General features: G+C 39.4%; 1 protein-coding gene across 5 annotated transcripts in view; it reads right to left on the bottom strand.

The window, feature by feature from the left end:
* The window catches only part of ARL15 (ADP ribosylation factor like GTPase 15), a 221,332-nt gene that overhangs the window by 189,525 nt on the left and 9,527 nt on the right, over positions 1 to 22,280 (bottom strand). Inside the window, exons 2-4 of one of the 5 annotated variants that reach the window (XM_061469415.1) lie at positions 21,022 to 21,037; positions 19,126 to 19,216; positions 18,438 to 18,494 (exon numbers count right to left, since the gene is read on the bottom strand). The exons of 1 other annotated variant lie outside the window; for it this stretch is intronic. In XM_061469415.1, the coding sequence (XP_061325399.1) occupies positions 18,438 to 18,491 (54 nt within the window). In that variant the 5' untranslated portion in view covers positions 18,492 to 18,494; positions 19,126 to 19,216; positions 21,022 to 21,037. Of the gene's footprint in view, positions 1 to 16,520; positions 17,214 to 18,437; positions 18,495 to 19,125; positions 19,217 to 21,021; positions 21,038 to 22,280 lie in introns of those variants that run through there. 3 more of the 5 variants (XM_061469417.1, XM_061469414.1, XM_061469413.1) reach the window with 3 other exon arrangements.

The raw sequence follows: 22,280 nt of genomic DNA, 5'->3' as shown, positions 1-22,280 counted from the left end.
GAAGCAACACACCTGGACAGTCTGACCTCAGAAAGAAGCACCTTCTTGAACCCAGATCTACCAGTCAACTCCAGTCATGTGAAACCGAGATCATGTAACACTGAGACCACTGTCCACCATTCTCCACATTCCCCCCAATACTTGAGAAAAGGCTACCATAAAACTAACCAAAGCACCTTCTCCAAATCCCACAGATGACCAAATAAATAGCTGAAACACAAATTCCCCCAGTCCTTTTTTTGTCTTTTTAATATAAAGCTACAATAATTATCAGATTTAATGGAAAGTTTCTCTGAGGATGCACTTTTCAGCGAGACCTGGACAGGTTGGAGAGTTGGGTGGGGAGAAACTTGATGAAATTCAACAAGGGCAAGTGTAGAGTCTTGCATCTGGGGAAGAATAACCCCATGTACCAGTACAGGTTGGGGGCTGACCTGCTGGACAGTAGTGAAGGGGAAAGGGACCTGGGGGTCCTGGTGGATAGGAGGATGACCATGAGCCAGCAATGTGCCCTTGCGGCCAAGAAGGCCAATGGCATCCTAGGGTGCATTAGAAAGGGTGTGGTTAGTAGGTCAAGAGAGGTTCTCCTCTCCCTCTACTCTGCCTTGGTGAGACTGCATCTGGATTTTTGTGTCCAGTTCTGGGCCCCTCAGTTCAAGAAGGACAGGGAATTGCTTGAAAGAGTCCAGAGCAGAGCCACAAAGATGATTAAGGGAATGGAACATCTCCCTTATGAGGAGAGGCTGAGGGAGCTGGGACTCTTTAGCTTGGAGAAGAGGAGACTGAGGGGTGACCTCATCAATGTTTACAAATATGTAAAGGGTGAGTGTCAGGAAGATGGAGCTGGGTTTTTTTCAGTGATGTCCAGTGACAGGACAAGGGGCAATGGGTGTAAACTGGAGCATAGGAGGTTCCATGTGAACATCAGGAAAAATTTCTTTACTGTGAGAGTGACAGAGCACTGGAATGGGTTGCCCAGGGGGTTGTGGAGTCTCCTACATTGGAGATATTCAAGGCCCGCCTGGACAAGTTCCTGTGTGATGTACTCTAGGTTACCCTGCTCTTGCAGGAGGGTTGGACTAGATGATCTTTTGAGGTCACTTCCAACCCTTGGGATTCTGTGATTCTGTCATTATCAGCTACTGAGAACCACAGCCTTAATTTAGGGATTTTCTTACTCACTATAGATCGAAGAAAACCAAACTGCACATTTGAAAAGCTGTGAATAAGAGCTCACAGGAACTTCAGACAGCAGCATGTGAGTATTCAGCACAATTTGATTATAAGGTAAAAAACACTGCTGGTAAACTAATGATTAAGCATTGTGCTGGCTCTTCCCACTTTCAGTGGGAACACAGGACTAGACAGGATCACTGTTGAGTCACTAATTTCCACCTTCCACAAGAGCAGATATCCAAGTAAAGATCTGAGATGGACTATGTCAAACAACCTTGAACACACACTTTATCCTGCTCTGCCATCCCCTGCACATGTTGTGAGCTGCAAGTCATCTCCAAGCTCCCCATAGTAGATTAAAGATTGACAGCATAGAAATGTCTAAGCCAGAAAACCAGCATTTCTCCAGAAAATAACGAGGTGAAACTGCCAATGTTTTGAGCTTGCCCATACCACAATAAATTTTAGAACAACTTTCTCAGTCAGGAAACAGTACAAAAATTAAAAAATAACTTAGGAGCCACAGAGAACTTTAAGAGGAAACATTAGCAAAAAAAAAAAAAAAAAAATTAAAAAAAAATAAATAAAAGGGGATAGGGATGCCAATAGCACCAAGCTGTGTGGCTCGGTTGATACCCTGGAGGGAAGGAATGCCATCCAGAGGGACCTTGACACACTTGTGAGGTGGGCTGATGCCAACCTCATGAGGTTTAACCATGACAAGTGCAAGGTCCTACACCTGGGTCAGAGCAATCTCAGGCACAGCTACAGGTTGGGCAGAGAAGAGATTCAGAGCAGCCCTGTGGAGAAGGACTTGGGGGTGTTGGTCGATGAGAAAATGAACATGAGCCAGCAGTGTGTGCTCACAGCCCAGAAAGCCAACTGTATCCTGGGCTGCATCAAAAGGAGCATGACCAGCAGGTCGAAGGAGGTGATCCTGCCCCTCTACTCTGCTCTTGTGAGACCTCACCTGGAGTATTGTGTGCAGTTCTAGTGTCCTCAACATAAAAAGGACATGGAACTGTTGGAACAAGTCCAGAGGGGCCACAAGGATGATCAGGGGACGGGAGAACCTCTCATATGAAGACAGGCCGAGAAAGTTGGGGCTGTTCAGCCTGGAGAAGAGAAAGCTGCGTGGAGACCTCATAGCAGCCTTCCAGTGTCTGAAGGGGGCCTACAAGGATGCTGGGGATGGACTCTTCATTAGGGACTGTAGTGACAGGACAAGGGGTAACGGGTTAAAACTTAAACAGGGAAAGTTTAGATTGGATATAAGGAAGCAATTCTTTACTGTAAGGGTGGTGAGGCACTGGAATGGGTTGCCCAAGGAATTTGTGAATGTTCCATCCCTGGCAGTATTCAAGGCCAGGTTGGACAAAGCCTCAGGTGACATGGTTTAGTGTGAGGTGTCCCTGCCCATGGCAGGGGGGTTGGAACTAGATGATCTTAAGGTCCTTTCCAACCCTAACTATTCTATGATTCTAGGGAGAGGAGAACATTAAGAAACCTCAAAGAAATTGCTGCTTGCATCTCGCAGACCCTAGACTTGAGACGATAAGCACTAAATTTGTAACAAGTAAAAGTAAAAGAAGCCATCATAGAACAGGCATAAGAAGGAGAAGCACACTCTGGATGAACATTACATACACCTCCTTGGTCTCAGAATCCTCCCCAAAAGTCCCTATATATACACAGAGTAGAGGGGCCATAGTGCAGAATGACTTTGATTCACAGACAAAACAGCTTAGCCTGTGTAACAAGAGACCTTTTCCATTTAGACACAGTTCAATAAGTACAAAGCTGATACATATTATGTCATCAATGCAAGTGAAGCAGAAGCTGAGCCATGGACATGTGTCTGGGGTTTAGCTGTAACAGTTACTATTTTTCTCCTTCCTAGTAGCTGGTGCAGGGCCGTGTTTTAGCTTTAGCCTGAGAATATTGCTAATAATATACCAATGTCTTAGTTGTTCCTTAGTAGCACTTACTCTGATCAATGACTTTTCAGTCTCTCATGCTCTGCCAGTGAGGAGGGGCACATGAAGCCAGGAGGAAATAGAAGTACATCCCTAACACCAAACAAAGCAAATGTAAAAGACAAAGCACAAAGCCCCTACCAGCACTTACAGCAAAGGTGATCTGGCTCCCCTCAGTGATATTCATACATGGAAGAGGTAGGCATTATGAACTAGTCCTGACTAGATGGAGAAACCACTTCTGCTGAGACAAGACTGTCCATGGGAGAAGGCATTAGAGGGGAAATTAGCAAACCTATATGGTTAGCCAAGCATAGTATTGCTGTGAGAATGATCTCAAATTTCACCAGTAAAAGCAAATGGGTGGAAAAAAGAAGCATTAGGTAACTTTAGTTAGTTAAAAAAGAAAAGTTAGTTAACTTCAGAGAATATAAAGCTTCCGTAATACAAAAGAATAAAAACATACAATTACTCTTGCATGGTAACACCACTCAAAGTGAGAAACAACTTGACACAAACTATTCTGCTGATAAAAAAAAAAAAATATGAACAAATAAACAAAACCAACCAAGCTCAAATTCACTTCCAATGTGTTTTAAGTCTGAACACCCCAGTGATTCAAAGCTAGCCTGAACAAAAAGTAACAGCATAATACCAACCAGATTGACAATCGTTTCTTTCCTGCTGTCATACAAAAGTATTTCCAACTCTTCTGTGACAGCCGATCTCAGGTTCTACTTTTTCCTTCAGGTTACATCAACTGTGACTTGCCCTCAAGGTAGGACAGTCACTCTAAGACAAAGATTAAATAGTCAAGCACACAGCTAGAATTAGAAATGGTTTCACATTCTGCCACTGCCTTTAAATCGCTGTCTATGGTAGCTTCAAGAAGTATTTCCCTGTTGCTATACATAATGTGCATGTCAGCAAGAGGCACTGACTACTCAGCAGCCACATTTAAACAAAACAAAAATAGTTTTCAAGTTATAAGGTGATATTTGTTACAACAGACAGGCATGCAATTTTGTGAGGAGAATGCTCAATAGACTTGCAGAATGCTCAATAGACTTGCAGTTCACCTGCAGAATAGGAATGTCTAAAAAGACAGAATCTATACAGTTCTTTCATTAACACGGTAGGCATGAGAAGTCTTTACTCCAGTACTTGATCAGCTTCTAGCTAGACCATTCTGAGGATTTTGTGAAGCGTTAATGAAAAATCTTAACAGTTTTTAAGAACAATGCATTTCAAAACCATCAAATTTAAAAAAAAAAAAAAGGCAACACATGACTTAACAAAGAAATTACACCTTGGAATGAGTGGGTGTAATTCTTTTTGTTTGTTTGTTTTAAATGGCATGAATTCGCCTTAAGCACTGTCCGGAAACTAATGAAAGGGCTGTTTCTAAAAGGAAACTACATTTCTCAACATACAAGAAGCTCTGTGTGAGAAAGCTCCACCAAAATAAGTTTGTATTGAATTATTATTTGTATCTACATCCTGTTTAGCCATTTAGGAAAAAAAGTTTAGCTCATGTTTTGTAGACCCCTTTGTGTGAAGCTTTAAAAAGGCTTCTGCTAAAAAAGGGAGGGCCCCAGTACCTATATCCTCCAATTCACACTGTGTGGCAATTCAGAACCTTCAGCCTGGGTTTCCCCAACAAAAATAAAGCCATCCTTATTGTTTCCTCATGAAACAGTTGCTTTTAAGCTTTAAGCAAAAGAAATACAAGGGGAATGCTGAACTATAAAAAAAAAATAATCACCATTGAAAGACGTAGGACTAAACACCGAGACCATCTAAGGACCCTTTTGTGGCTCAATTACAGCAGCACTGCACTGAAATTTAATTAAGGCTTGCTTATGCTTTGGATACCTACTTGAAGTGACACCTACCTCAAGATGCTACAGCTTACATTCAGGTGGCTCTTTATCTTCAAGCTAGTTAGGCAAGGACAGCGCACCCTCTCACACTATCTTACAAAGAAGCTTCCAGCATACACATATGCGGTCTCTCACGATTATGTAATAGGTCTTTTAGAGCCTGAAGCAAACCTAATTACTCAGGTTAGTCTTCAATAAAATCCATGCTTCTTCTTTACACACATTTCTGAAGGCAAATGTAGTTGGGCTCCTGTCAAAACCAAAATAAGAGTCCAGCCAAAGCACAGCAGGAGATGAAAAGCACAGGTGAGCACAGAAGATCACAGCCAGCATTAAAAGAAATCAACCAGCACAACTGCAGATTTACACCTATTTCCTGAAACCTGAGGACACAAACTGTTAAAGCTGACCACTTTTATTTCATACCCCATTCTGAGAATCCTGGATAAGGAGCCAAAATGAGTCTGAAGCATTTCTACAGCACAGAAGGTACTACAGATGCACATACTCATCAGATGCAAACTGCCATAGGACCTCTCTGACCCCATACATAATTGCTTTTAATTTCATTTATTAATATTCTTGGCTGACCAAGTAGGAGGTCATACACTAGAATAATCCTGTATTTCACCACAAGAAATACATTTTGAAGTACAACTTATATACTATATTTCTGTAAGAGAAGATCAAAACAAGCCTTGGGGAGAAAAAAACAAAAAAGCACTAGTTCCAAAAAAACCACACCAAGACCAACCAACCCTCAAAAATACCACATCATAACTGTGTAGTCCTCACCACACAGAGATGTTTGTTTAAATTATCTCAATCGCATGATCACTGTAAAATGTATTTAATTTTATTAAACCACCATTTTGCTTGCAGGCTTTTTGAAAAAAAACATGTAGGACACCGAGTTCTAAAAACATATTTTCTTTCACATTTACAGAGGTACAGAGGTACTTTCACATTACAGAGGTACTTCTAAGACAAAAAGGTGCTCAAATTATCAGATACTTGTCTCGTGACACCACACAAAAAGCAACTGACTCTTCCATGCTTGGGCTTTATTTTATATAAAGATGCAACTCAATTAAATACTATAATATCTATATAATAATAAGTAGATAACAACAGATAATATCTATATAATAATAAATAGATAACAACACAATCTATCTCTATTTTAATTGTATGGTACAGGAACTAGCCCTAAACCAAATTATTTTCAAATGTTGTTCAAAAAAACGGCAATAGAAATCTATTGTCTGGAAATCAGTTTTCATTTCTGTGGTTTTAATTTTTCTGGGTTTGGCTTTTACCCTGTTTTGAGAGTTCATTTCACACCTTCCCCATGTGGAGGGAAAAAAAAAGGAAGTGGCTTTTCTTCTTCCTAAAAAACTCACTGCTTCTTCTCTTTCCTCTTGAACTTCATTCCCTTCTGGTTGTTTGCTGGGATCTGTTTTAAGCAACGGAATCGCATTAACTTTCCTGAAAAATGCAGCAGTCAAACATTAAATTCACCACATTAAACAGTTTAGAACTGCTGCTCAGAGACTGTATACAGGCATTTCAAAATCAGGAGATTCCAAAACCAGCTGTACAGTCTTTTGTCTCTTAAACACACTGACTCAGCTAGATTTGACGTAGGTCAGCTTTGCCATTTTGATAGCAACAGCACTGAAAATTACATTCTTTGCCACATACTGCTATTTGCCCCTTCAGTTCACAGGGGAAATCCAAAATTGGTGAGGAAAATCAAGAAGCTGTCCTCCATGAAAAAGTACTAAAATTCTAACAGATGTTAAACTTTCAAACCTAATATAGTTGGTAAGTAGGAGCATATCATTAAATTACAGATAAAGAAAAAAACCTAGAAAACTTGTCTCAATTTTGTAATCTAACATTATGTTAACACAACATTCAGTAATGAAAGTTAGCAAGAACTGTCTGAAGAGCAAATAACATCTGGACCATGACCTCTAAAACAAATGCTATTTTTCCTTAGAAACCCACTAATATTTGCATATACCCATGATGTGTTGGTGAAATTTTTCCTATCACAGTCAGAACCTGCATTTGAGATCACTATCACAGCTTCCAACAAGATCAACAAAAAGATGCTTAACTTTTAAGCATCCCAAAGCTATTTGTTTCACACACGTTAAAACACCCTTTTTATTCACTGGTTTATCTAACTCACTGGTTTATCTAACAACCTTTTTGACTGCCACCCCTCAGCTTTATTAGTGAACAACACAGTGCTACCAAAAGCTGAAGCAAGGGCAATCTGACTCATCCTTCAAAATATGCAGCTAATTGTTTTTCAAGAAAAATCTGTCTTCTGAAAATACTCATGTATTTTGGTACACATACACAGTGTATGTGTACACAGTATTTTGGTACATTCTGATGGTGATCTGTTTCTTAATCCATATTCTATGGTTTCTAAAGGCACCTGAAAATTTAAAATAGACATTACACTTCATTTATTACATGAATGCAATACAGACGGACAAGACGCAGAATTTACTATGAATTTTGCACCTACATTAATATAAACAAGTTTTTTCCCCCAATTGAAATGTGGGTTTGTAAAAGGTATGAGAAACTCCTTAATCAAGTGCGTTTTGGATAAACTCCAAAGCAAACAAACGTGACAAGAGAAACTTTCTAGAGTACACATTACGTCTAAACAGAAACTTGCAAATAACAGTAAACAGGAACTGGACACCTTAATTGGGTTGATATCTGTACTTTGTTTACCCCTTCAAATGCAGCAAGGCACTAAACCATTTGATCTGTTTTATAAGAAGCAAGAAATATCTGAACAAATAGCAATCATTTAGATTTACAGTTTAATCATCATAACCATATTAATGCTTATGCATAAAAAGTGAGTTAATCTCACCCTCTCTAATTTAAGCAACAAAACATTCTCCCACTGAAAGCCCTACAGGTCTTGCCTCCTCCTAGAAGCTTAACCAAATTAGTTCTACTACGCTCTAAATCCCCAGGGAACTACTGACCAGTTGGTGTCATCTCTGTGCCTGGCAAAATCGTGGAGCACAATCTCCTGGAAACAATGTTAAGGCACATGAAAAATAATGAGGTGGCTAGTGAGAGCAAACATGGCTTCACTAAGGGCAAATCACACCTGACCAATTTGGTGGCCTTGTATGATGGGACTACAGAAATGATGGACAGGGGCAAAGTGGTTGATGACATCTACTTGGACTTGTGCAAAGCATTCAACACTGTCCCACACACAGTTGGACACTGTATCTGAATTGGAGCTACACAGGATTTGATGGATGGGCTACACAGTGGATTAGGAATTGGCTGGATGGCCACAGAATTACAGGCAATGGCTCCATGTCCAACTGGATTCCAGTAATGAGTGGTGTCCCTCAGGGATCGGTGCTGGGACCGGTCTTGTTCAGCATCTTTGTTGCTGACATGGACAGTGGGATTGAGCACACCCTTAGCAAGTCTGCTGATGACACCAAGCTGTGTGGTTCGGTTGATACGCTGGAGGGAAGGAATGCCATCCAGAGGGACCCTGACACACTTGTGAGGTGGGCTGATGCCAACCTCATGAAGTTTAACCATGCCAAGTGCAAGGTCCTACACCTGGGTTGGAGCAAGCCCAGACACAGCTACAGGTTGGGCAGAGAAGAGATTCAGAGCAGCCCTGTGGAGAAGGACTTGGGGGTGTTGGTCAATGAGAAAATGAACATGAGCCGGCTTCAGTGTGCGCTTGCAGCCCAGAAAACAGTCATGTGCTAGGTTGCATCAAAAGGCCAAAAGAGGTGATCCTGCCTCCCTACTCTGCTCTCCTGAGACTCCACTTGGTGTGCTCTGCGCAGTTCTGGGTCCCTAACATAGAAAAGTAATGGAACTGTTGGAACAAGTCCAGAGGAGGGCCACAAGGATGATCAGGGGACTGGAGCACCTCCCGTATGAAGACAGGCTGAGAAAGTTGGGGCTGTTCAGCCTGGAGAAGAGAAGGCTGCATGGAGACTTCATAGCAGCCTTCCAGTATCTGAAGAGGGCCTATAAGGATGCTGGGCAGGGACTCTTCATTAGGGACTGTAGTGATAGGACAAGGGGTAATGATTCAAATTTAAACAGGGGAGATTTAGGTTAGATATAAGGAAGACGTTCTTTACTGTGAGGATGATGAGGCAATGGAGTGGGTTAACCAAGGAAATTGTGAATGCTCAATCCCTGGCAGTGTTCAACGCCAGGATGAACAAGGCCTTGAGCAACCTGGGCTAGTGGAGGGTGTCCCTGGCCATGGCAGGAATTAGATGATCTTAGGGTCCTTCCAGCTCTGATCATTTTACAATTCTATGATTCTAAGTCTTTCAAGGTATCCTTGATGAAAGAGTGTCTACTCAATAAATGACCCTTATCAAGTTATTTAATAAGTTCTGCATGAAAACAATGATCTGCTCTGATGCCTGTTTTACTGAAGTAAATAAGGCAAAAGAAGAAAGGGAAACTACTTAGCAGCACCTCTAAATTGTAACCTGTCACACAAATAACTTCTTGCTCTAGTTTTAACTTTGGGGTTCTGTACAGAATGACCCATATGTTTATTTACGGATAGCTGAAAAAGTATATGACCACCAGTTTTTAAATGACAAAGGAACAGACGTTTCTCTCTGTTTGCCCTGTGTACGACAAAGAATCATAGAATGGTCTGGGCTGGAAGTGACCTTAAAAATCATCCAGTTCCAACCCCCCTGCCATGATCAGGGACACCTTCCACTAGACCACATTGCTCAAAGCCCCATCCAACCTGGGGCTTGAAGAGCTTAAACTGTAGCAAGAGAGATTAACAGGAGATACAAGTTAGATCTTAATAAAAAGAGTGTGTAAAAGAAAACAGTTCTGTAGAACAGAAGAGTATTGCTTGTCAAGCTTAGGAAGAGAGTGTTAGAGGACGTTATGACATCTGCTGGGGTATTTTAGAGAACACGTCTGGTCCAAGCTGGTTTTGCTGTAGCTCATCCTGCTTCTGAACTAGGGATGTATTAGATGACACTCACTCCTTTCAGCCCTCTTTGTCATGATTCTACCACATGAAAATGAAAAGCAGTATCATTTGTGCATCAAGGCAGACTCTGTTTCTGAGGCTTTGTATACTTCACCCATTGGTGCCACAAAATCCTGCATCAGCAACACATTAATCCATTAACTCATCTATTAAGCACTTTTCTTAATTAAGCTTTTCATTAAAAATGAGGCATTTCAACCCTGACACACCCAAAACAGCCATTGAAAAGACCTTTACAGAAAGATCTTCCCTAGCACCCCAAATAACTCTTGCAAAGCTCCACAAAGAATTAAAGCTCACCCTTCAAATAAGGAATCAGTTTTTGGTACAAAATACAGACACTCGCATCAGAAAGTTACCCAAGCTAGTTTAATCAAAAATACAGCAGTGCTCAGTGGCTAAACAGCAACACAAAATATCTGCAGCAGTTCAACATACTGAGTACGCCACAGTAGAAATTCATATACAACTTCTGTAAATAAAGTTTTAGCACCACATTTACTGACTATACTACAGTGCAAACAGTGCTGAAAACTATTATTAATGGAACTTGAGGGAAATAGATTCTAGCATACAGTTTACCTCAAAATGTTTCATCTGCACACACACCCTTCCATCACCACCTCTCACCCCAGCAAACAAATGGAAAACTTAAAACACTGCTAAAACTGGAGGAAATTAAAAACCAACACTAAGAAACAAGTCTGAGGTACAAAGAAAGTGAGATCTTAGAACACAAAACATTATTTTTGTTAGTGGCAAGAAGTCTGATCTAACAGAGGAGGATAGGATGAAGTTTAATGACATCAAAGAAGTGAAGAAAACAAACATGATGCTTAAGGGACTATAGAACAGAATGGGAGTACAGAAAATAGATAACGAATAAGTGAACTATGGGATGAAAGAGGACAGTGATGAACATTAGCAGATTACATTGGGGTAATTCCATAAACAGCTGAATCAAAAACAATAAACATGCAGAACCATGAAGCGTGCCAGAAACCATGGGCACCACTCATCTCAAGTACAATGAGCGGCATTAAAAAATACACCCCAGAATACGTCCACAAAGAAACCATCGACCCCTTCACCATGTGGTCATCTGCCAAGAGATTTGCTGCCAACAGACCCGTCAAGTGGTATTTCACCCCAAACCTGAGATTAGCACGATCAGAGTTGCTGGAGGTGTTGAATCACTATGGTTCAAGCCAAGAAATAACAAGCAGTGGATCAACTGCCAGTTGGACTGCCTCGACTATTGGGGACTCGGACTCTCAATCTTCACCCTGCAAACAGCTGGAGCTGAGGGATATATCTACCAGATCAAATTCACTTACTACGTCCAGTTCAAGGAGTTCACCTGGCCTATCAACAAACCCAGAGGGGGAAAACAGGGCCTTCTGCTCGAAACTCAGAAGGCGATAATCAGAGGAGCTAGAGAAGGAAAATTATCTGTGGGTATTATTAACCACACCCCTGGGGTGTGGTGATCACGGAGTTATGCATGTTTCCCAAGCCTGTCCCGAAGGACACACTGGCACAGAATGGTCAGAAATTAAGAGAATTTGGCTTCAGCCCTGTGCTAGCTAGAACTGATAGCTGCAGTCTTGCAGCTCTTGCCATGTGTATTTATCTCAAACAGGTCATGCAGATGTATTTAATACAACTTGGATTGAGGAAGGCCTGTGCACTGCACCACATGCTTCTCTTCAACAAGAAGAAAACAGGAGTACTGATCCTCAAAGAGCAAGAATAATAAGCAAAAATGGTAAGTCACATTTTGGCCTGAGATGCAACATTTATAAAATAACTGCACAACAATTTGTGTTTCTGTGCTCTTAAAGAGGATGTCAAAAGGGCTGAGTGAAACAAGGTGGGTCTAGCACTTTAACTGGCAGCTAAGAAATTAAAGTTGCAAGTTTGGGAAGCCTTGCAAAAAACACTGCTGCAAAGGGAGGTACAAGAGATTTCCCTACATTCATACAGGCAACTGTGACAATACCAGAAAAAGAACTTTTAAAGTCTTTGTTACACCATGCCAGCTGTAAGTAACTCCTACTTTCCAGGACACAAAGATGTCACTTCTTACATCTTACCGGTTTCTGAAAGCCTGTTGCTCAGAATGGCCTTTGAAATACTAACACATTTAATTACTCAAAAGCTACCTTTTCAAATGTAAGTATGTATATTTATACACATTTATAGCAGTAGAACCACTGCATGAAGTTACAGTGCCTACTAAACACTATCATTTTCTACTCTTCATAGTACCCAGCAAAATAAATCCATTAAAAATGGGAAGAGTGTGAGCAATTACAGAACAATAAATACAACTAAAACAGCTGGATGCAAATACTGTGAATAGTATTTATTACTGATACTGTTTCTACTTGCAAATCACCTGTTAGTCTTATTTATGTAACTATACAAAGTAGAGGATATGATTACACACAGAGAGCAATGCATGAAAATTTTGCATAATTACAGCAGCACTTTTCAACACAATGCTGAACGGCCCAGCCAGACGCCAGGAATCCTTGCAAATTAACTTGCTTCCTTGCAAACCTCACAGTTATGCACAGTCCCCACCTCTGGACTACAGAACATCAAAGACAAAAAAAATGTCACTTTCACTGAAGAGACATTTCCAGTCTTTTTGCCCCCTCTATAAATCACATGATACAGCTAACTGCTGGACTGTACACTTGCCACTTAGTAAGTTAGCATGCCCTACTACTATCTTTCTGAGTCCACAGTCACAGGGCATATATGTGATTTTTTCATTGGAGATTGTCAGGGTTTTTAATACCTTTACTTTGCAATGTACTTGCAATTTACATTTTAAATTGATTATTCACTTAAAATAATTATTTATTTTTGTAATTAAAGACACTACTTTGCAAATTGTACAAAAAAAGGATGCTCAGCAGACGCCACTAGGAAAATTCCATGCTCACGCAATCACTCCTTGCATAACTTGAGTCTACAGGACTAGTTTATCTTTCATGTAGACCAGCCACTGAAGCGAAACACATCATTTTGCCAGTACTTTCTGTTTTCTGGAAAGACAGCAACACTGAAGATCAGGAATCCTGACTTCCAAAGAGAAGATGCAAAACAGTGTTTATGTACAGGATAACTAACCACACAGCTTTGATAAATACAAACTGAAAGGCAAATTGTCTAAACAGAAAATATTTGAGACTCTTGAAATGAAGATCTGAGGTTTTTTCCCTAGTCCTCCCTAAAGTTAGTGGTCTGTGGAACACTGCTGTTTTCTAGAACAGGAATGGGCCACAGACAGCAGAGACTAGTCAAAAGGAATACAACCTAAGTTCATAGAGTCCCTACTTTAGGACAAAGCTCTGTTGCATCCTGCAAGTTTGCCAGACACCTCATTCTGTGCAAAAAACTAACAAATCGCTATCTTGGCAAACCCCACCTTTCTCAGAGAAATCAATCAGCAGCTGTTAGAGGTTGTTGAAGGACTGCAAGTACAGTGTATACCAGTTATTAGCTTGGGAAGTAATGCTGTTGCAGCAGCATGGGTTGGACCAAACTGCTGAGCTCTTTGAACAGACAATGTGGTTCTGGCCAAAAGAAGAGGTTGCTTAGCAATTCCAGGACAGTTTACTTTAACCAATGAACTCTCTGGACAGAAGAGCAGAACTGTATTCTGATCCTCACTCCTAGCCCAGCCTTGATGATTTCCCACTTCACCTGTCTTTACTTGCCCCATGGGGTAGGAAATCACAATTCTTTATTTCAGAAAAGTAGAAAAGCAAGTCACATAGCAAAAATATCCACAGCATATCTAACCATTCACATGCACAGAAGAACTCTTGCATCAGGACATTCTGCCTTCCTCCTGTTCAAGTTGGTAGCAACACACGCCACAACCAGCATGGCTCAAGCAGCTTGACTACAGATTTGCAGCAACAAAGTGGACATAGACCCATCAAATGCAGGTTACTGCCAAAACTCTGGTAGATAGCAAGAACCTTTATTTAAGGCTCAAAGTTGAAAAGATTTGTACCTTTCCTTTCCAGCAGTCTACCCACAGAATATCAACACTGACTGAATGGAATTATCCACATTTCCCAAAGGGTAGCACATAAAACGATTTTTTCCTGCTGCCCTTTTGTGCCTTTGTTTTGCTGCTCATGTCAAGGACATGACATGGGAAAGGGAGGAGTAGACAGGATATGCTATATGAGCACGAGCACTGTTATTACTTTAACTTAGCATTTTCCAGTGGGAAACCACGTTGGGGAGGGGAAGAGCCTCACAGGAAGCCTTTCATACAGTAAGCCAGGCTGGCTTCTGAACCTTTCCAAATACGCTCCCATGATCACCTCTTATTCCATGACTGCCTTTAGTTACTACCTCAGTTGAATTCTCTTCAGAGGTTCCACTCTACCACTTCATGAGCAAATGTTATTGCTATTTTGTTCTATCATCAAATTCCTTACCATACCAGCTGTTTCCAGTCAAACCATTTCATGACATGAATTTATCGTTATAAACAAACGTAAGTTAATCCAAAGTAAACCAGAGAACTAAAAGCACATTTGCATCGTTTACTATACTCGCTGTATATAAATTATAGTAAGCACAGTCATATAAATGCATCATTTTTTTCCACATATCACAGCACAAATTCAAGCCAAGAGGCCACTAATACCAAAATATCCATTACTCATTAGTGTCAGGAAGAAGATGCCAACATTGATGCAATGCTGCTAGAGTGCATCCCTTTTGCCATACCCACTATCTAAGAACCAGAAAGCTTTACAGAGGGCTTTTCAGTATCCTTATTGTTTTGCTTTCAAATTAGTGTTTCCTAATCATTTACCTACTGATGCCATATTCTGTAATCAAGGAAAACTGTTGCTTTCTAATTTCCTAAAAAGGGACAATATTCTCAGGTAGTTTTTTTTCTAACACATACCAGCAAAGGAACAAATTTCCACTAGTTTTTTCTGTATGGTTCTCACCACTGCAAAGGCTTCTATCCTGGTTTGGTTATCCAAAATAGCAAGTAATAGGTAAACTACTTTTCTGCTTATTCCTGGAGTCACATTTAGGGGGTAGCGACAGGAAGGAACTACCCTTGTTCAAAAAAGTTTACTATTACATGTAAACAGTTAAAAAGAAAGATGTCTCAAAGCCTAGTACAGCGTATCAGCGAGCCTTTTAGAGAAGATGTGCAGCCACACAATCATGCACAGTTTCTGAGATGAAGTCCTAAATAGCTATGAAGTGGAAAACATCCCATCATAAAAACTGTCTCACAAGACAACAAGTTCTGGATTATTTTTCCTCTGAAGCTTATGCAGGCTGAACTCTCCATTGCTATTTTACTAGGATTTTTACTTGGTTAAGAAAATTAAATCAGCAATGGAACGGGAGTTAATGGTATCATGGTAAATTTTGCTACAAGCTGTCATATGCTTGCAATCTCCATAGACACACAGATTCAAGAAGTAATTTATCTGCCTGTTCGCACACTTCCAACTGTCACGTCTGACTCAGACGCTAGTATGGTGGAAAAAGCAGGAACAAGCAGCTGAAATGACTGATACTTCTGCCAGAAGGTGTGAAGAAGCTGCATGAAACACGCAGAGGAAACTGAGGTCTACTTTGGTTGGTTGATTGGCTTTTTAATTCAAGAAGTTTTCATTTAAGTTTACAGTAATGTTTTATTTTAGGACACACATCTTTCAGATTCAGATCTTTACAAATATCTAAACCGTTTTTATACTAACCACCCCTGCTTTTCCACTACCCTCCTCAAGGGTATACACATGTAAGTAATCTCATCTGGTTTAATCCCCCCAAAATGGGTATCATGTCTCTTTCTGCACTCTTGCAAAGATCTGCGGTCTTCCTAGCTCAGGACAACAAAGCTTTATCCTCTTAGTCATGGTGGCTGAAGGCAGCACAGGCTCTTTTGCCATGGGTAACTACATAAACCCTCCCTCCATCTCGTAATCCATACAGGCCTGAAAAACAGGAAGCTTATTTAATGGAGTAGTACAGCTGAAGTAATGGGTGCTCAAGAGTGGAACTGATAAGCAGCTGGATAACAGACTAACAATGGAGATGTCTGTAGTCCAAAGGACTAAGAGCCTTTGCAACGTACTTGCAGCACTATACAATGAGGACATGCAGAACAGGAAGTGTCCAGGTAATACTGTATAAACCAAACACATGGTGATGGGACTGTCATTTGAGAGACTGTTTAGCTTTTGGATAAAAATCAATCAAAACAACAAAAAGTCTATTAAGTCTGCAAAACAGGATACAGTAGAAAGCACACAAGACACAAGCAATTAATTAAATAGAAAATATGAATTGGAATTTTGCTTATTGACCTCAGTAAGGAGCACCATACTTGCTAGCTACCAGACATTCGCATACCTGAGCAGCAAATCCAGTAACCAAGTTACATGACTGAGCATGAGCAGGGCACAGTGGGGAAGGAGAAACTATCACTCTGTGCTTCCTCATAGCTCCCGCTTCAGCAGATCTCTCCCTTTACTCTGACACCAAAGTTGTCCAAACCCACTCTCCAGTCAGACCACCTGAAAACTCACCTTTCTAATGACAAGCATTTTTATATAAGCAAGCACTCCCAGCACTTAGCACTTTCTTAAAGGAACTATTTTATTTTTGAAATGGGATGCATGTCCTGCCTCTACACTGTGGCCACAGTAGTGCATCTGTGGAGGCTCTTAAGTCTACTCATCATCCTCCTTGCTTTTCTTCCTTAAATACCAGCAGTCAATGAAATCAGTGTCTCACAGCATTTTCATAAATAAAGCTAACTCTTTATATTTTGTTATTTAAAATGTTTGATGAAATTCAATATTATGCTGCCCAAAAGGTCACAGTATTAGTTATCCAATTATCACTATAACTGCAGCTACCACAACTTAGCAGTGCACTGCAGCATACACACCACACTTAGCTATTTTAAACTAAAACAGAAAGGGTGTCTTTTGCTATACATTATACTTGCTTATACATGATTCTGCAACATGCATACATTTATACTTGGACATAGAATGATAGAATAGTTAGGGTTGGAAAGGACCTTAAGATCATCAAGTTCCAACCCCCTGCTATGACAACTCTCAAATTAAACTGGACAACTTGTTATAGCCTTCTAAAGAGTTGACAGATGGTTTGCGTACCTTGCAGCCATTAAAACCTCATACTGTAACTCTCTCTGATCCTTCAAGATAAGCAGACTCTTATCACATAGGAATTTGGAGAAAATCTTCCCAAGGAACTTAAATACCACAGGAAAACATGCCTTTGACTGTGGAAACAGCAGATTCATCCATGAGGATTTTGTCAATATTGCCCAAATCTGTTATTATCTGCCATTTAGAAAATAGTCTTTCAGCTATTGAAAATAGGATGCAGTCAAATGTCATGGGAAAAAAAAAAAACAAACACAAACCTCAAGCAGTTACTAAGTCCTACCTGAACTAAATTCTAAGACTAAAAGCAAAAATTAAGCTTTGCAATGCTGTCATCAACAGTTAATGGTGGTACCTAGTGCTCATCACCTACAATTTTGACTGTACAGCCTAATAAAACAGTAAGTGGTATGTGCCAGACTTCCTCCTTAAAAGTATTAGCAGAAGAAGCAGCACTCCCTCTCCAAAAGCTTCAGGATTTGAAGCATGATTTGAGCAACAGTGTCTTACACGTTGCGTAATCCGAGCTTACACAATGAATTTCTACAAAATACCCTATTTGTCTAACTGTTCTCATCATTAACTGGAACAAATGAAAGCAGGAAAAGGGAAAAAAAAAACAACCAAAATCCAACACCTAAAACAAACAACTTAGTACATTTGGGACATATGTTTGAAGTAAACCTCATACATCTTTTAAATAATTTAATTATGTTTGGTAAATTCAACTTAACAGCATTTCGCAAATATTAAAGCACTTCAGACAAAGCTTAGAACAATTATGACATTATTCAAACATCATGGATATTTAAATTACGATTTAGTACAATTACAGTAGGCCAGAACTAATATACATGACTTCTGAACTTTCTTACAGCTTAAGTGGTTAACTGAATTTTTCTTTACCTGTTTAATTAAAGAAAAGAATACTTTTTCTATCCTAGTACTAGTAAGTCTTTGAGAGGACAAAACCATGCTGTAGCCTGTTTATGTAAACTGATACGACAAATCCCTTTTGCTAACTGCATTACTTAATCCTGATGGATTGCAAAAAGTTAAGTAACTTCTTTTAACTCAAATGGCATTAACACTAACAAAAATTATTTAGTTAGTTAAAACATTGTCTTACCGTGTAAATCCCAATTCTACAAACAGCAAATGACAGCTGGATACATTCAGACATAGTCTAAAGAAATTAAAATAGAGATATTACCAATAATGCTATTTACTACAAATTAGGTTTTTTCCCCATCTCTCCCCTTTCCCTTGAAAGCACCACCTAAGGCTATATTTATTTTTCTTCTGTAAGTGTGTATTAAACAAGCTGAAAAAATTCCCATATAAATCCAGATTATGCAGATACTTACTACCTTTCTATACAGAAGCAGCTGCCAACACCATCATACCTTCTAATTCAGTATTTCACTACAGGCCTCAAGCTACCTAATGCTCCCCAGAATGCCTGTATACAACATTAACATTTTGCATGCAAGCTTTCAGTTCCATTTATTTTTATCTACTTGGGTTTAAAAACAACCTGCAAAAGACATTTTAATAGGGTAATGTGCTTTTGGCTTCTTAGAGGACTGTAAAGAGCTTCCACGTTTAAATATTACCATTTTTCTCTCCTATCATCATTCAAATTCTCTTCCACTATTTACCAAAATAACATGTATTATTTAATATCCCCACATTTCTGAAATCATACTCCTTTAGTTTTCTGAAATTTTTATGTTCAAAAGAGAGCTCTCTACTGTCCTGAATATTCCATTTAAACTGATTTTACAGCTGTGAATAAGCATATTAAAAGCTTTTACCCTCAACTTGCTCAACTTCCAATCTGTTGTGATTCCACAATTCTATGTCTTCTGCGGTCACACAGAGAGGCTGAGGATGGACTATGAATTTCTGATGAAACAGATGAAAAACACCTTCTTTAAATAGCACAAAGAAGCCAGAAAATAAATGCAGCTCCCCAACACCTACTGTAGGCTTGCCTTTTTTATATACAGTACAATAAACCAGGCTTACAATGATTTATTCAGATGAATGGAAGAATTACTTTAAATAAGGTATTTGAGAAGTCACTGTAGGAAAAAATTAAAGCAATCAAGTGGAATGTTTTTACTGCATGTGTAACAAGTTCACACATCATCTACATGTACTTTAAGATGTTGAAGGTGAACTGCTGGATGTTACAGACTTCAAATAGGATCAGTGAATTATTTTTTTTTTTTGGCCTCTGCTTTCTAACCTTCTCCCCTCAAAAGCCTGCAACTGAAATACCCATTTAATTAGAATTGTGATTTAAAAGCTTAAAAGAGAAGTCATGAGTGCTAAAAAAATGTGTAGCAACATTTTTCATTAGCTGAAATTGTTAAATTTTAAATGAGTAGTATTTCACCAAACTGTCTGAAAGTCAAAAAGCACAGCACAAAAACCTGAAAGCAAACCTCAACAGCATGGTTGATTTTCTTTTCTTACTGGAAGTGAACTAGAATATTCTTACTGACAAGGAAATGCTGCTTCAAAGCACCATTTAAATTGCCAGGACATATTCTTTTCAGCTTTCAGAACAAACATCCAATTCTACAACTTGTGCTCTAAGTTTCCCACAGAAAAAAAAAAAAAAAAGCACAGAAAAACAGGAGTAAGACTGACTTTGAGAAATCCTACGTTACACAAAGTGGTGGGGGTGGGGTTATAAACCATACCCATACCCCTCCTGAGAGTATTTGCAGAGCTTGTTCCAAAGGTTCTAGGGATGGATGACTTCCCTCAGCAATCTCGTCTAGTGCTTCATTACCCTCCCAACTAGAAAGTTTTCTAATGTTTAACCTGAGTCTGCTGCAATTTAAGCTCATACTGAAACACAGGGTGATACATACAGTAATTTGTATTTTCAGGAGCCTGACGTATTCTACGCTGATGGCAGACTCAACTTTATATATAAAATAAAAGATTATTTCAGGTTGCAAGGGAAGTAAACATGCAGCAGCAGCAAAGCATTGCAATTTCTCAATGTATATAGTTTGCTTTTATTCTAGACAAATACAGCATTATACATTGTTTTCCTTTTTTTAAGTTTTGCTCAGTACTTCCAGGCTATACATTCATGGGAAAACTTAGCTGCAGTTCAAATTCTCCAGCAAGCACCAGTGGACCCTTGCTTCAGTAGAATAAAGCACATCTATGCTACCTTACTTATCTGTTGTTGGTTTTGTTACTGTTTTGAAACCAAAATTATTATCTCCCCTTCCTACTGCCACAAATAGTGCCATTGAATGCTTCCCCTAATCATTTCCCTATGAAATATTAAGCTAATCCCTTCCCCAAGCCTCCAAGATGATGCTTATGATCTGCAGTCTGTACCATTAAAAAAAGCTTATTAATTCCAATGCTGTTATCAACTTCTCTCTTATATTCACCTCTCCTTCCCCCCCCCCCCCCGGAAAAAAATTTACATTCCCCTCAATATTATTTCAGTTTAATCACTGAAAAAGCATCAGGATTGGATTTAAATAATTAGTTGCTTAGTGATGCTGTCCTACAGACTATCACTTCTCTCACTGAATTACAATGTATCTGATAATATGTTGCTACACTGGGAATTTATTCTTCATACTTTCATTACTTTGGTTTTGCATCTCATTCGGGACTATACAATTGGGCAACAAAACAATTGTTGGAGAATTTTCATTTCATTTACTTACAGTTCATTGTTGCTTTCTGAAAGGATTTTACATGGCAAGCATGAAAGTAAAAGAAAAAAATAATGTAAAAATATTCCTACAAATATTACAAAAGAAAGATACCTTTTTGATACAATTCTACAAACACTTATTCTTAAGAGATGTCACTTAGTATGTCTAAAGTGAACAGAAGAGTCATCAGGTCAAATATGTCTAACAAGCATGCATCTATGTCATTAGGTACACTTCTTCTGAGGCAAAACCTTACAAACATTAAATAATTTCTCCAGCTGGAAACTGAACTCACAGCTAACATACATATTTGCCCAAAACTTTGTTATTTCAACCACGTTTTAAAAACATGACTGTTCATAATGACCTAGAAAGATGTCTGCCTTGCAACTGTGGAACCTATTATTCACAAGTGTTTGTTCTGTCCTTTTTTTCAAGCAGTCAGCTATGAGTACAAACCAATTTCAGTATTTGGCATTTAAAAAAAAAATCTGGCAGCTGACACAGGCACACACTAATCTGCAACTGCACAAATTAATTGTTTTAATAGCTGTATCTTCAGCAAATATTACCCTACCTGTAATATTTACAAGAGAGAAAGCATTGAAGAGATTAATTAGAGCACATTTCGCAACTGATCACTTCAAAGCTGCAATCACCAAGTTGAAAGCAGTAGTCTCAAGAAACTTGGTGGGCAAAAGGGGAGGAAGGATCCTTATCAGCTTCTGGTAAGAGACACCTGACAGAACTGCAGGAGCTGGTATCCTCAACTCTGCCAATCAACATATACTCACCTTGACCTCAGCTTGCTTTGCCACAATCCAAAATAAATTACAGTGCTAAGTATAGTTCCAAGACTACAAAGGCAGAAAGCAGTACGAGAAAAGGAAGTTGTTTTTTTTCCAGTGATATGTTTCTTCAGTAAAATAAAGATTAAGATGCCCTTCTGATCATTTATAAAGAGGCAGTCCACTCCAGTAATCACTTGGAATTATTGGACCTTCCAGGCAAAAGCCTTTCCACCCCCATTTTTATCTGCATCTTTTTCAGTACATAAGAAATGTGAAAATTAGCAATAAGAATGTAAAGAATATGCAGATTTTATGGTACTTATACGTATGGAGCCTGGAAGAAATACTCAGTGCTTGAGTTTTTCAGAACATGTAGGTACCCAAAAGCACACACAACTGTGCTATAGTACAGGTGGCAGGAACTTCAACCAGAACTACTGCTTGCTAAGCTTGTGGTGTACTCCAGGTAGTAACTCA

The sequence above is a fragment of the Pezoporus flaviventris genome, unplaced genomic scaffold (assembly GCF_033815535.1).
Source record: "Pezoporus flaviventris isolate CSIRO_AGI_PZ_B2104156 unplaced genomic scaffold, CSIRO_AGI_Pfla_v1 ptg000057l, whole genome shotgun sequence".
Classification (NCBI taxonomy): Eukaryota; Metazoa; Chordata; class Aves; order Psittaciformes; family Psittacidae; genus Pezoporus; species Pezoporus flaviventris.
The sequence above is the reverse complement of the archived record's forward strand: the minus strand, read 5'-3'. Positions and strand labels throughout refer to the sequence as shown.